The 14,863-nt window shown below is 41.1% G+C and overlaps 1 protein-coding gene across 8 annotated transcripts in view; it reads right to left on the bottom strand.

Moving 5' to 3' along the window:
• The window catches only part of CTDSPL (CTD small phosphatase like), a 79,612-nt gene extending 64,749 nt beyond the window's left edge, over positions 1-14,863 (bottom strand). For 3 of the 8 annotated variants that reach the window (XM_015618147.2, XM_033520067.1, XM_015618150.2), the window contains exon 1: positions 14,733-14,857. In XM_015618147.2, the coding sequence (XP_015473633.1) occupies positions 14,733-14,808 (76 nt within the window). In that variant the 5' untranslated portion in view covers positions 14,809-14,857. Of the gene's footprint in view, positions 1-13,822; positions 13,854-13,999; positions 14,073-14,732 lie in introns of those variants that run through there. The other 5 variants (XM_015618144.2, XM_015618149.2, XM_015618152.2 and 2 more) reach the window with 3 other exon arrangements.

Here is a 14,863-nt window from a genome sequence, read left to right as displayed (position 1 = left end):
AGGAAATGAAAAATTTCTTACAAAGACTTTTCCTGAATAATCATGCAAAGCATCCCGGTCTTGCAAAAAGAATTTAATTCAGAAACAGGCAATTAAGACAAGATTTTGTGGCGATGCTAAAGGATAAACATAAAAAAAGTTGGTGGTACTCACTCAGGAAGGCAGCTGACAAAATCCATCAGAGAAAGAATTAGGAGAGGTGATTTTTTATCGAATTCACTCGCAGCTTTTTGCAATGGGCGATTTGCTAACATCCTATAGAAACCGTGAAAACCATCCAAAAGGCCCCTGGAATAATGCAGCCCTTCCATAACCCTCTATATTGTTCTCCTGGCTGCGTAACAGACACAAGAAGTTTCTCTACAGTGGCAAAACAACGAGTCCCTGCTGATGCTGAGATCAGGTTTGCTTCTATGGAGCAGAGCGACGGGACTTCGGTGTGACATGAAACTTCCACAAACCGCAATTTAAATACTCTGCCTCCAGCTCATCCGTGAGCAAAAGACACAGTTCTTGCCTGCAACGGGGAGAGCTTTTAAATCTCTTCCATTTTTACTGAATTACTGATTGAATTCACCCAGGTGTTGGGGCTTTGGCAGCACTGATGGACTTCCAGCAGGCTGAAGCACCACGTTACCTAACGCTGCTCCCCAACACGGGGTTTCAAAATCTGAAAGCTCATTTTTAACAACCACCCCCAAGGCTGCTAAACTTAGAGAAGCAGAACACCACCACCAACCACTGAATTTCTCCTGCCAAGTTTTCCTCTCTTCTCCCTCTCCTGTGAAGAGGAGCTAAATGGTGGCACTCTGCAAGTCCGTATCCCTGGTTACACTGCGATGGAGCCAAACCCCAGTGCTGACACACAGCCTGACAAAGCTGGTGACAAAGCTGTCAAATTAAGATTTTGAACTCCATTTAACTTATCTTTGCACAGAAGTCAGTGAAAATCTGTACAGGCTTCTTCACTCTTAATGGAGTGCCCAAGATTCATGTCATCCTACAGCAGACAAGTGCAACAGTGGGATCAGCTGCATCCTACAGCACCTGTGTTTCCTCCACCAACTTTTAAAACAAACCCACTTTATTTACATGCACATGGGACAAAGACACCCTTAAACTTTTATTATCACAGAATCACTAGGTTGGAAGTGACCTTCAAGCATTATTTTATAAAAAAAAACTGCACCAAACACAAACTATTCAAACATCTGGAATAAAATGGAAGATGACCTCACCTCAAACTTTATCAACCAAAAAAAGGAAAATTCTCCTGTTCCTGAGCAGCTAGTAAGGAAAAGGCACAGCAATATTTCCTTTTTCAGATAAGGAAATGGTTCCAGCAACAGTTGGAATACTTGACTGAAAAAGTCTTACAAGATTTTTAAGTACTGCATTATTTAGGACCTCTCCAAGAAAGCCAAATGACTGAACCAAAAATACCAGTGATGGCAGAAAGCCTTGTCTAGAAGACAATTATTGCCAAATTGGGAGGATCAGAGATGAGCACTGCCTCTTTCAGTCACACATCCACAGCTGAGGGACAACAGAACATCTGGCTCAGCTTCTCCTGAGAAAGGCTGAAATGGATACACAGTTGTGTTTGTGAACAAACACAGAAAAAAACCCAAACCAAACCAAATCCCCAGCCAGTGATGGGCAGGGAGAGCCCTGGGACATCTCCTGGCACCTCCTGGCTGCACACAGGGCAGGAATAACAAGATGTGGCCACCCCAGCAATCAAGAAAAGTGGCGTATTTGGCCACTTGGACCAAAAGGCAGCTCATGGTCTAGAGGCACGTTGGTATAATTTTCTGTGACTGTTCCAAGGGCTGCATTTATCCTCTGGGAAGTGCTATAAATAGATGGGATGTTCTCCAGAGAAAAGGGTGTCAGTGGTCACTTTTACCCAAAAATTGCCAAAGAAGTATCTTCAGGTCCAGCATCCAAGCCCTCCCTTCAGCTACAGGTTTTGATTGTTTCTAGAATTAAAAAGTGACCCCTCTAGCAAATACTTGATGGGCCCTTTCACTAAACACAAATCAAGACTTTAATGTGTTCATATTCATTTCTCCTGTTCAATATATTTTTTGCTATTATTTACCATGCAACACAACTATTTCAGAGAAATTAATCCATGCAGACTTTGCATGGAAAGAAAACGACAATTTACAGGTGTTTTAGTTGCTTAGTAAACAAATTTGGTGGGTTTTTTAGACATGTTTTTTGGATACTGGGTGCAAACAGCTACTTTATCACCTGAGAAGAATACTCAGTATTTATTTTGTTACAGCACAAGACTATCAAACCTCAGTCAATGTCTGATTGCTTTGAATGAATAAATAGAAAGCAAAACCAAAAGGGTTTTCCAAGACATCTGCCCACTGGACTTGCTAGTCATTTCCACAACTGCAACATTTTATCAGCCATTTGAAAATACAGGATGCAGCTTCCCAGACAATCACAGTTGCTGTACACATATGGTCCTAATTAAAGCAAGAAAACCAGTTTATTCCTGTAAAACACTTCCTAGCAGCAGCAGCTGCCAATCACCTGATAACTCTGAACGTGTTTTCCACTCTGCATTCTGGTGCCTTTGAAACTTGTTGTTATTATTATCCAAAAGAGAAACCTTTACTGACCTTATTAGCAGAAGAGAAGGTAAAGCCATTTGTTACTTGAAGGCTTTCATATAAAGACCACCTACAGTGGGACTTAAGAAATCATCTTCATAACAAAAATTGCAGAGTATTTTTTTTAAAGGGCAGCATGTATTGGGCTGACAATTACTGGAAAACAGTTTAAAAACAGCACCATAAAATTTTGTTTTCCCATCTGACTCCACCTGGTATTTTAAGTGGCCAGTGGAAACATTTTACTTCAGCCTTTCACCATCAGCAATAGAAAAAAAAAAGTTGTTTTGTGTTGTTTTTTTTTAAATTACTATGTGCATTGTTTGCTGAAAAAATGAATTTTTACCTATGAATTTCTAAAATTATTTCAAGTGAATTCCAACACCCCCTATCCACAGCACAAGGATAAACAAAGCCTAAACTAAACAGGTATTAACCTTAACAGGAATTCAGGATTATCTCAGCACATTCTGCAATGAGTCAGCCCAGACTTATTTTACTCTTATCTGTCCTTTAGTGTCCACTGAAGGCATTTCCAAAATAAAACCAGAGTTACTTTTGTGTTTTAGTACAAACATTACTCAGAATAAAAATCACACCCTTGTACACCAGCATCCCCCTTTCTCAAGGGGCTGGAGAGTGGTTTGTGCAGGCTGAGTGCCAGGTCACCTTGCTAAAAACTACTGCTGTGTCCTCCTGGTCACCACCTCAAGGTCACCTTCGACATTTCCAGGAGTAGTTTCACACTCACAAGCTTATATCCCTGCTAATACTGCTGAGAATTCTTTCTGTGCTTTATTTTGGTTTGCTTCATTTTATTCTTGGGTGGTGTTTGTGTTGTTTTTTTGTTTTCTTGGATTTAGGAGCACAGGTAATTATTTTTTATGTTGCAAAGCTCCAATCAATACTTTTAGATTTACAATTTAAGAAGACTGCAAGTGTTATTTGTGGAGATTTTGGTAAAACAAATAATTTTAGGTGACAAGGGAAAGAACCAGAACAATCTGGGCACCAGAAATTCACCACTGTGGAAATTGTGTTTGAACAGAACCACAACTGCACAAGGTCAACATTAAGTTTTGTACTTCAGGACTTAATCCAGCATATTACACAAAATGAAATGGCAGAGTTCTGCTCTATTTAGGACTTTTCCTGAAAGGACACTTAAAAAAATATAAAGCAAAACCTCCTTCTTACCTCTTCTTTTTAGTTACTAAATGCTACTCCACATCCCATGGAAATGGCACCTGAGTGAGGGATCCAGGGACACCTGGTCCTCAGGAATCTGCTGAGATTGTTTCCTGCATCTGGGGCAGCTTTGGTCTGAAAGCTCATTTTTCTCCTTTTAATAGTATTACAGTTTTGTATCATGAGATAGTAACAGTATTTAGCTCTTATGTTTAAGATAAACAAGTGACTGATTTAAAGGCACTGGAAAGAATCCATCACTGCCACAAGTGACATTTTTAAAAACATTCTGCTCTCAGAGCTCCCTTGCCTGCCAGAACGATGCTAAACAGGTAATTTATAATGATGTGCAGCAGCAACAGCACAAGTAAATACAGGCATGAGACCCAAACAGATTCCTCTTTCAAAACTGTCAAGTTTGATTTCTAGTTTTGTTCAAATTTCTCTTTTCCCCATCATGACATGTTTACCAAAGGGAAAGTGGAGGCAACTGTAGGGTAACATGTTAGGCACCAACAAGTATGAAAGATTTGAAGAAAAAAAACCTCCAAACTATCATAATACTAACACTGAATGCTCTTTGTAGCAGTACTAGTTACCATGTAATTAGTGCATAAAATTGCTTATTAGCAACCTTCCCAATAGAGACAGCAAGAATTTGCTGGAGTGTTTCAGATTTCTTAGAGGGCAGGAGGAAAAAAAAAAAGAAGAAAAAAAGGCATTTGAATTTCAGGGCCAAGTTTGCATTAAGCTGTCAGTTTTATCATGGTAATCTGGAGCCAGAAACATTCATGTATTCAATCCACTCTAAAATTCAGAAGGACACTTCCTGGTTTTTCTTAGATTTCACTTTCAATCTCCATTAAACTTCAAGATACATCCTTCTTTGACATATTTAATCTCAACATAAGAGGGAATCTTCCAGAAAGACAGGAGATCCTGCAATGTGAGGAAAAAGGAAGCCCTTAACTATGCACTCACGATAAACCCGATTAAATAAATCCAGTTAAAATCTCATTCCTTTGTGGATAAGCACAGACCTCTACACAGATGCAAATTGTTTTCCAGTTATGCTGTAAACCCCCTCCTTCTGGGACTTTCCAATTTATGTCAATGTGTAATTAGCAAATGAATTGCTCTGCAGATTGCATTCAGTATTCTTTTCTTTTCTTAATTCCCCAACTAACATAACCTTCCCCCCTTCTTCACTTCCAAAACTCTCAAAATCATTTTCAACTTGTGGATTCTCAACAAAATCAGCTTCACATCATAAAAAGTAATGAGAACTGGCCGCTGGCCACCAATTGACTTGGCAAAGGTAATCATCTTCCAGCACCCATAACCCAGCACAGGAAAACTGCCCGTGAGTTCAGGATAAATACAAGCACAAACACTTGAAGTGTTCAATTGGTCACTATGTAATGAGATTTTACCCTTCCTTCCTCTACTGCCCCATCCCTGGAAGTGTCCAAGGCCAGGCTGGATGTGGCTTGGAGCAACCTGGGACAGTGGAAGGTGTCCCTGCCCATGGCAGGGGGTTGGAACTGGGTGATCTTTAATGTCCCTTACAATCCAAACCATTCCATGACCAATTCAAATGCTGAAACACAATCAGTACCTTTGTAACACTGGTTTTCAGTACCTTTCTAAGGTTGCATCTATTATAACAAATGCAAATTGCTGCCAGTTAATCCTGTTTAGGAACTCCCAGATAAGCAATTTTGGAAACCATTTCTTCACGGGTTACGCAGGTCACCCGTATGAGAGCACAAGCAAACACTTCCTTTAACCCAAATGGGACATTCTGCCTCTCACTCTGAAGCCATGCTGTACCCTGGGAAAAGCCCTGGAGTACTTACTCTATTATTTTGGTTATTGTTCATGCATCTCCTCCCTTTAAAACCAGCACAACATCCACTGGAGGTGATAAAAGACCTTTATCTTTCTAAATTTCAACACATTGAACATCTCTCCTTATAAGACAGCTCCTACACCACTCTGGCCAACTTCCCAGGAGACAATCTGTCCAGGGTTCCACCTCAGCCCCAAACATGCACTCCAGCTTCTCACAGAATCACAATGCTTGGAAAAGGTCTCTGAGATGGAGTCCAACCATTAACCCAGCAGAGACACACCAGAACCACCCCTGGACACCACCACCAAACACCTCAGCCACTCCAGCTTCAACAGCACCAGAGCACAGAGGCAGCTGCTGCAGTCCAGATCTTCTGATGAGAAGATAAAAAAAGCAAGAAAAGAAAAACAAGGCAAAAGAGAATTTTAAAAAAAAATCAAAAGGTCAAAGATTAACTCCAAAAATCCCTGTGAAATATATACTTGAAGCGTTTTCCCTGAAATGCTTCACTTTACACTGCATTCATCAAATTTTTAATGTGTGTCTTTAACTGATTTTAGTTGAAAGAAGTCCCATAAGCCCATTTTTAAAATTTTTAAGGGTTTTGTAAAGGTGTAATGAGATACTTTATAATTGTACCTTTCTCTCCATGTTGTAAATGTTAGACCTTTCTTTGTGCTTGGCTGAAGCAAGTACATAAATGATTAAATATTTTCTAGGAATGTGTCACTATTGACCTCTCCTCTACAGAATACCTTTATCTCACTATCACCAGGAAAAACCAGCAAACCTCACACTGCAAACCAACTTCAAAATCTACACCCACCATTCTGAGCTTTACCAAGGTGGACCTGCTGCAGAAACACCAGGAGGCCACGAAAAAGCTCAGAGAGGTGGAGAACCTCTGGCATGGAGACAAACAAAGGGTTGGGGGTGTTATCCCAGAGAACAGAAGGGTCTGGAAGACCTCAGAGCCCCTTCCAGTGCCTGAAGGGGATCCAGGAGAGCTGGAGAGGGACTGGGAACCAGGGACTGGAGTGACAGGACAAGGGGGAATGGTTTAAAACTGAAAGAGGGCAGGGTTAAATGGGATATTAGGAAGAAATTTTTCCCTGTGAGGGTGGTGAGACGCCAGCACAGGGTGCTCAGAGAAGCTGTGGCTGCTCCTGGATCCCTAGAATTGTCCAAGGCCAGGCTGGATGGGGCTTGGAGCAGCCTGGGATAGCAGAAGGTGTCCCTGCATGTGGCAAGAGGTGGAACTGGACGGGCTTTAAGGTTCCTTCCAACCCAAAGCATTCTGTGATCCTGTGAAAGCTTTCCTGTAATCAGATCCCTGGTAACCACATGTACGTGCACTCGTGGGTAACGAATGCAAGTATGTAAATATTCAGGCATGAAAATACAAGACAGCTTTTGTGGACAGAAATAAAGCAGCACTGTCTGCCAACTGTTAAATGCATGCTCAGAATGACTTTGTATAATATTTGTATCTTTTAAAAAAAACCCTTTACTAACATTAAAAAAAATACACCTGGTTTCTTCTACACGCATCCACTGTAACAGCAACTTTGTGGCAGAATTTCTTTATGCTGATTATGAGCATATAAACTGATTTATCTGCCCCAAAGTGTCCCCAAAGGCAGGAGTTCATCCTCAAGAGCTGGAAGCACATCCCTCCCTCTGGCTCCTGAAGGCCAGGGGAGGAGTCCCACACACCAAGGGAACGGCCAAGCTTTGCAAATCATCAAATAAACAAGAAAGTTTCAAATTTTACTGCAGATTACAGCAGGCCAGGAAACAGCGAGATTCGTTTTACTGCCAATTCCGCTGGGAATCCTGGAGGACAAGTCAGGAAGCAGAGAGCTGCGGGGGTGGGGGAGAGCATGGCAGGGAATAAAAATCAATACTTCTCTTTGCTACCAGGAAAATAAGGTTTGCAACAGAGGCAGCAAACAACTGGCCAGTTACTCAGCTGAGAGGACTTGACTTTAACCAGTATCATCAATATGCAAACTGCAACTGCAGGCTGAGGTTCATGAAGTATTTGCCTCCTACAAACCTGTCCTGGAATTTTAGAAACCCTTTAAAAGTTACATACTGTCCCAACCCCCAACACATACACATTAGATTTTGACAGATCAGGCATCCATTACTTGGGGCTGCTCCTCTGTACAAAGTAGGTCCTGCAGAGCCTTATTTTTCCATCTGTCAGGCTTTAAATATATTAATAAACATTCAGAAGAGACTAACAGTTTCTTGAAAAAAAAAAAATAAATAAAAAAATCTCATTTCAAACCCCCTGACACCCTCAGAATCCAAGTCTATCATATATTTATTCAGCTTTAACTTGCCATAAATTTTCTAGATAATAGAATTCTTGTTTCTAGTGCAGCCAATCACTTCTAATAATTGGGTTCTTTTTTTTACAAATCATACTTTATTATCTGGTACAAAGAAAACAAGAAGTGGCACTTTGCAAGTGATCATTTTGGTAACAGGCTGAATAAAGCCTACAAGCTTTAGAACAGGACTTTCTCTGCTCATTTGGTTAAAGTTGATATTTTTACTGCTTGTATCTGTGTTACACAGTAGCAGCTGGCACTGAAAGGGCTGGACTGTATAAGACTTGGATTTTTTTTTTTCTTGTCTTACAGCAAACATTCCAGAAATACAAAAAAAAGGCCAAAATTATACCACAGCAGATCACGTGGCACGTGTTTCCATTCACATCTATTTAGATGCTACTTATGCTTTCCATATTCATCCCATCCATGTCCGTTTTACGCCTCAACCTCTCCAAGTAAAAATAAACCAAGCTCCCCTCAAACTCCAGCAGAAGCAGAATTTATAGATTAGCATTTGTGAAACTCTTGAAAGTGTCTGTGATGGTATTAAAGCACAAAAGGCTTCTTTGCTCTGTGCCTGCCCACAGCTCTGGGAGACTCAGCAAGCAGTTTAAACCCAGTGAGATGTCACCCTGCTGGAGCTGAGCACTGGAAATACAGCCTAGATCTGGAGCAGCTGTTAGAACCAACTCATGGAGACTTAGGAGATGTTGCTGAATGTTTCTGGGAGATTCTTCCAGCCACGTTTCCCCTGCTGAGAGGCATGGGATGGTTTACAATCCTCCCCAGCAATCCAGATGTGATCTTTATAAACATCTCAACGGGCTTGGCCCGTTGTAGTTTCATCAGCCCTTCTTTTGTTTCAGCTTGGAAGATTCCATCCCTTTCTGGAAATAATTCTGAGCTGGGACAAGGGGACACACAAAGCCCCCCAAACAGGTGGGCAGAGACCCTCAGACTTCATCAGGGGAGCACCCACGGCCAGGAGTGGTCAGGGCAGGTTGGGAGCCCATCTCAAACACCAAAACTATTCCCAGTCCCACCAGCAGCCTCAGCCTGGGCTCTACAGTCCCAAAAGGCAGGATTTCATCCTCTGGTCCTACACACATCCACATTCCTCACTGCTCTCCCTGCAAGATATATCCCCCAGGCAGGGAGGAGAAACAGAGATGAGCCACATTTTCCCTTACTGATTCATACAGTGGGCAAAACCCAAGGAAGAACGTAGGTAATTAGACCTGACTTTGTTTTCCCTATTCATTTTCTTTTTTTTAAAATCAAATGTTAGCTCCTGTGGACAGAAAAACTTCAAATACAGTTGTCTAATTCTCTGTTGGCTGGGCATGAGTAATGGACAAATTCAACCCTTAAGCTATCATTTCCATATCCAGGATTGCCTGAAACTGGATTTTTAATTGAAAATATAATCCTGAATCCCAACCATGGTGGCCATTGCCAACAACTCAGAATTCAGTAGATAACAAAACTGCACTTGCTTACAGTGGGAATAGCTAAGATTTGACAAATATACATAAAAATTGTGGGACAGAGATGATTTGCAACCATTTTCACATCAGAACAGTAACTTTTACATGACAGTCAAACTCATAAATTAAGTGTTCCATGAGGTGAAAGCAATCTCCCCACAGTCAAAACTATCTATGAGGGCAACAGAACGTCCTTCGCAACCATGACCAAGTCAGGGAGTTTCATTTCTCTTGGCCTTTTGCCTTCTCAGCCTTTCAGTTTTTATCCCTTTAAAAAAAACAAAAATGGACCCGTTATCCAGAGGCTTATTTGGAATGTTTGGCTTAAACTCTGAAAGCTGAAGCGTGGCATCGATCACGCCGCATTTTACTGATTATGTCAGAAAATGTTATTTGCGTTTCTGAATACCGAATTAACAAAATGTAGGCCAACTTTGTTGGGTTTCCTTCTCTTTTTAAAGGCACTTAAACTTCTAAACACTTTAGTTAAATCACCTCATTGAAGCCAGTACGAATGTGAGGTGATGACAAGCACTGTGAAGGAATGATCACACTGCAGGTTACAGAGTGACCGAATATTTGATATTCAGGCAAACTATCATTCCCATCTGCCAGTGCACTTCTGCTCTTAACTGCGACCCTAAATCAAATCTTGGGTTACTAAAGGTTACTACAGTCTCCCTGGAACATAAAACCTACTGTATGGCTACTCTGGTTTCATATAACAACTATGTCACTAGTTAATGATTTAAAATTTTACCCTCTGTAAGCAACTCACATTCCAGTGGATTTTTTTTTTCTCTCCTTTAAATGCTACTTTAGTGTTAAAATTCTGAAGTCAATATTATAAAAATCTGTTGAGACAATGTCTCAGGATCATTAACATATGTTCAAGTGTTTGAGTACTCTGAATCCTGGTGATGTAATGGCAAAAAAGTACATTCAAAGTATTTCCAGCTATATTCAAAACTGTTTTTTTTATTGAAGACACAATTGAAGACACTTATTTTGGCTTTTAACTTGAGCTCTTCAAAACTCCTTATTTAAAATTATAATGAATATTGCTCTCATTGCTGTTTTTTTCCAACTCTGTTTTAAAGAAAAGGAGGCAAAAAAGTTTGTGAAAATATCCTCAAGAACTCACACTGCGATTTAAAAAAACAAACTCTAATGGTTCAGGTTCCACTGTGAACCTTTTTCATGTAATTTATTGCAGAAGACAATTCACATCCACAGGAACACTAAAATAGTCTGTTACTCTAAATAACTGAAAATAGACACTCAGCTGACAGGCAAATTTTATAGAAGTCAAAAAAGATGTATTTGAAGACAGAAAACAAAATCCCACAGCCTGAAGGAGGTACCTAAGGGACCGGACTATTTTTCTCTACTATTTAACTTGGCACTTGGAACCAGCCAGGAATTTGCATCATTTATGAGGATCAAATTAATGCAGGCAGGTAAAAAAAGGGAAATTGATTTCTTTGGACTGAATGCCTGTTGCCCATCCGTGACCACACTCTCAACGTGACACTCTGAGCAGCTCTGTCAGCAATGCTCAGTTCCCTGTACATTTAACCATACAGATTTCACATTAGAGGTCTATGTGTAATAGGAGTTAATAAAAATAAAAAAATTAAATAACCAGTTGATTTTATCTGTACTCATTTGTAGAGATCCAGACTTTCAGTTTTAATTTCTACTTCTTTATTTATATTTTTCTTAGCTGCTCACATTTACCCCTGACAAAACAAGCCTCTTTTCACGTACTTAGGTCTCCGTTTTAGCTTCAAGTTAGTTAATGTTCCCAATTTCCAGAAGTGTCAGATGACCACAACACAAAATATTTCAGCAAAGAACTGAAGTAGTAACTTCTGATACTTAAAAAACTAACAGGGAATGGAATTCTCCATGAATATGGTGTTCAAAGTATCTCCAGGCACTTAAGTATCACTTCCAGTTGGGGAAACTAAGCTTCTATTTCCCAGAACTAACTTAACAACACAGATAGGGACAAAAATCCCCCAGCAGCACCGACACCATACTCATTTGAGAACCTTACAATAATAATAATAAAATTATGATTGTAGCAAACCTTCCACGCTCAGCTTTCATTTTGACAGACAGCTAAATCCAGTGCACCACCATGTGGCAACAAATTAGGGAATGGTTCACATACCAAGACCTGTTTTTTTTCCACCTTCAAATTTTTTTGCTATTTCTTAAAAAATAAACGTTAGCAAATTCCTCTTAGCGTACCTTAAACTACCACAGCTTCTTAAAAGCTATTTTTTTAATACACCTGGGCTAGCAAGAAAATGCTTGTGCATTTTTATTTGCAAAACACAGTATTTACCTAAAAACAACTGCCTCAGGACCGGAGAAGCAGCTCTGTTGCTTGCCAGCCTCGCTCCCTTGCACAGAAGTCTGCCAAAAGCCTCTACTGCACACTGAATTCCTCTTAAAACATAAATACATTTTGAAAAACTCAACCAAGCTAAATGACGGTCTCATATCTGATTAAAAGCTTTTAAAAAAATTCTTGTGAGAAAAATCAAAACTTTGGAGTATACACATGTATTATTTAGCAGCTGCTCAGTTACTCTGGAACTGCCTCTCTCCAGCTTAACAACGAGAAAATAATTTATTTTTTTTTCCACAAGGAACACCAACACAAGGTCTCAACAACCCTAAGAAAACCCTGATTCCCAAAGCCACCACATGCCACTTAGTACTCTGGAATTTACTTCTGCAGCCAAATGCTAAACTCAGAGGAAAAAAAACCCCAGCTTTTCATTAAATTGGACAGCCTTGGCTCACACAGCACAGTGCTGCTGGATTTCACCATATCACAAAATTCCAGAATTCGGGCTCAGCTGATCCTGGATTTCATTAAACAAAGAGTTAATTCATTAATGCCTTAACATATTTGTGAGCCATTTTGTACCAACACACTGAGCTCAACCTGAATTAGCAGCAAAGACTCACTCAGCACCAGCCTCCTGTAAGGAGCCTTATCTGGATTCCCCGTCTCTGCTCGCTCGCTCTCGCAGCTCTCCGGACCTAAAGGCTCTGCTAAAACCGGGATTTCTGTCCCAAATCGGACAGAAAATTGGGTGAGGCGATGTGCAGCCACGCCAGGGAGAGCAATGGGTTCCCACAAGCTCCGTACCTCGAGCGCTGGGAAAACCTGTAGTGGAGGAGGTTGGAGCAAGCAGCGCTCTCCTTCCAGAGCCCAGGACGGACAAACCCGCAGTTCTCCCGCTGCAAAAGTTGCTCTGGAGTGATTTGAAAGTCTTACCACAGAGCTCATCGTCAATCCAACGCATGCACTGCGACCACAGTGTAAGAAAAAGCCCAAAAAAACTCACCCCAAAAAGCCAAATAAAAAGATAATTCACCTCCTGCTTGAAGATGACGCTGGAGTTTCCTCATCCCCAACTCCAGCTCCCCTCCTTCCCCTCTCCCCCAGCCCAGCCCTAACACGAAGCCTGAAAAGCTCCTTCTCTGCAGCAAAGACCATCATGATCTTCTACCAAAGACAAACCAATAGCAAGAACACAATGCACATTATGCAAGTTACTGCAGAGTTATGCAAGTTAGATGCATATTTTCACTCGCTCTGCCGAGGACTCCAAAGCCACTTGTTTGATGTGGATGCCTACTCTTATTCCGAGCTGTCAAATCTTCCTCTGCTTGTCTCAACTGGCTTTTTTACACTAAAATTTCAGGCAGCTGCTATGGATATTAACAAAACTCTTCCATTGCATACAATAATATAGGCCATTAAAACCACAACACCTGAGCACAGCATCACATATGTGTACCCCAAAGCAGGCCTTAAGAGACATGGTGGGCAGAGCACAGCACCTTATTTACTCTAGATACCCCACGATCTACATTGCCAAAACAGAGGAAAGCATCAGAAATCTCCTGAGCCAAACCAGGCCTCGTGGTGGAAGTACCACCTCACAAGCAAAAGGAATTAAAGAGTTACATAAACACTCCTATGCTGAAAATAAGTAATTTTTTGTTCAAGCACCCCTCCAAACGTGACGGGTTTTTTTATTTTTTAAAAATCTATCTCCATACTTCTGCAGTCAGCACTAGTGAAGCAAGAAGACAGAATTCATGTATGGCCTTACAGTCCAAAGTAACTGGGAGCAACTTCCCCAACAATACAGGAGCCCTCACTATTTCCAAGATGAGCCACACAAAAATGCAAGCTTTTCGGGCACTAAATCCATCAATCTCAGGAGGAGATCTATCAATCTACCATTTTAGATGACCACTTAGAGATCTGACTGTACCTACCAAGGAACATGGACATAACGCTTTATTTCCAATTTCTGCCCTTTCTCCTCTATTTACCAGCTTTGCCTGTAACAAAACATAAAAGTGACATCCAAATAACTTCCCAAAACCCTGAACAAGCCCCCAGAGCTTGAACCCTCCTGTTCACCCACCAAACACAAGGACACAACCACTTACAGCCCCAAGCTGCTCCAAGCTTCCGAAAGCAAACAAGGTTAAGGGCGCTCGTCAACATCCAGACTTTTGAGGGAAGCAGCTCCTTTGGCTGGATTCATCTCATCTGGGAGTAAAACCCAGTCCAAGTGTGATGCCTTACGCAAGCAACAGCTATTTATTTAAGGAGTAAATAGAGCCTGTTTTTACAAGCAGCCTGTGTCTCGTTCTGAGAAGCACAAGTAACCTCCAACAAACCTGAAAGCTGCACAGATTCTGAAATGGGAGGCAGGGAGGAATATAGGAAAGAAATCTGGTTTAAAAGAAAACAAAAAAGGAGAGGGGGAAAGAATTTAAAATCTTTACAGACTGTATTTCAAAACCTTCCAACACACCCAGCACAGGTATCCCTTCCCTGGAGCAGGGCACTAACTACAGTGACCACCTTATAAAGTTACCTCCCCAAACCTCAGGGAACAAGAGTATGTTTTTTAATGACTGATGAAATTCGGTATTTAAACACTTTTAACAAGTTCTCAGCTGTATCCAGCAAGCAGTTTCAGAGATCCTTCCACACAAATACCTTCATCCCACAAAAAAACCAACAAAAAACAACCCAAACCCAACAAACCCTCCTCTATTCCCAGCAGCCTGGAGAGGATTATACGGCTACTAAAGAATGCGAGTTGTTACTACGTGCAATTTTAAACGGGGGGGGTGGGAAAAAAATCATGGAGAAAAACAGAAAGCAACTCACCTTTATCCTGAGTGCAGGACAGGATCTCCTCCTCTTTGGGGTTAGTCACCTGGGTGATAATGGACGGGTTGTCCATGGAAACAGAGTGAGATTCCACCTGGCTATTTCCCTCTCAGAGGCAGGCTTGTGTG

This window comes from Parus major, chromosome 2 (assembly GCF_001522545.3).
Source record: "Parus major isolate Abel chromosome 2, Parus_major1.1, whole genome shotgun sequence".
Lineage (NCBI taxonomy): Eukaryota > Metazoa > Chordata > Aves > Passeriformes > Paridae > Parus > Parus major.
This window is presented reverse-complemented; position numbering and strand designations above follow the sequence as displayed.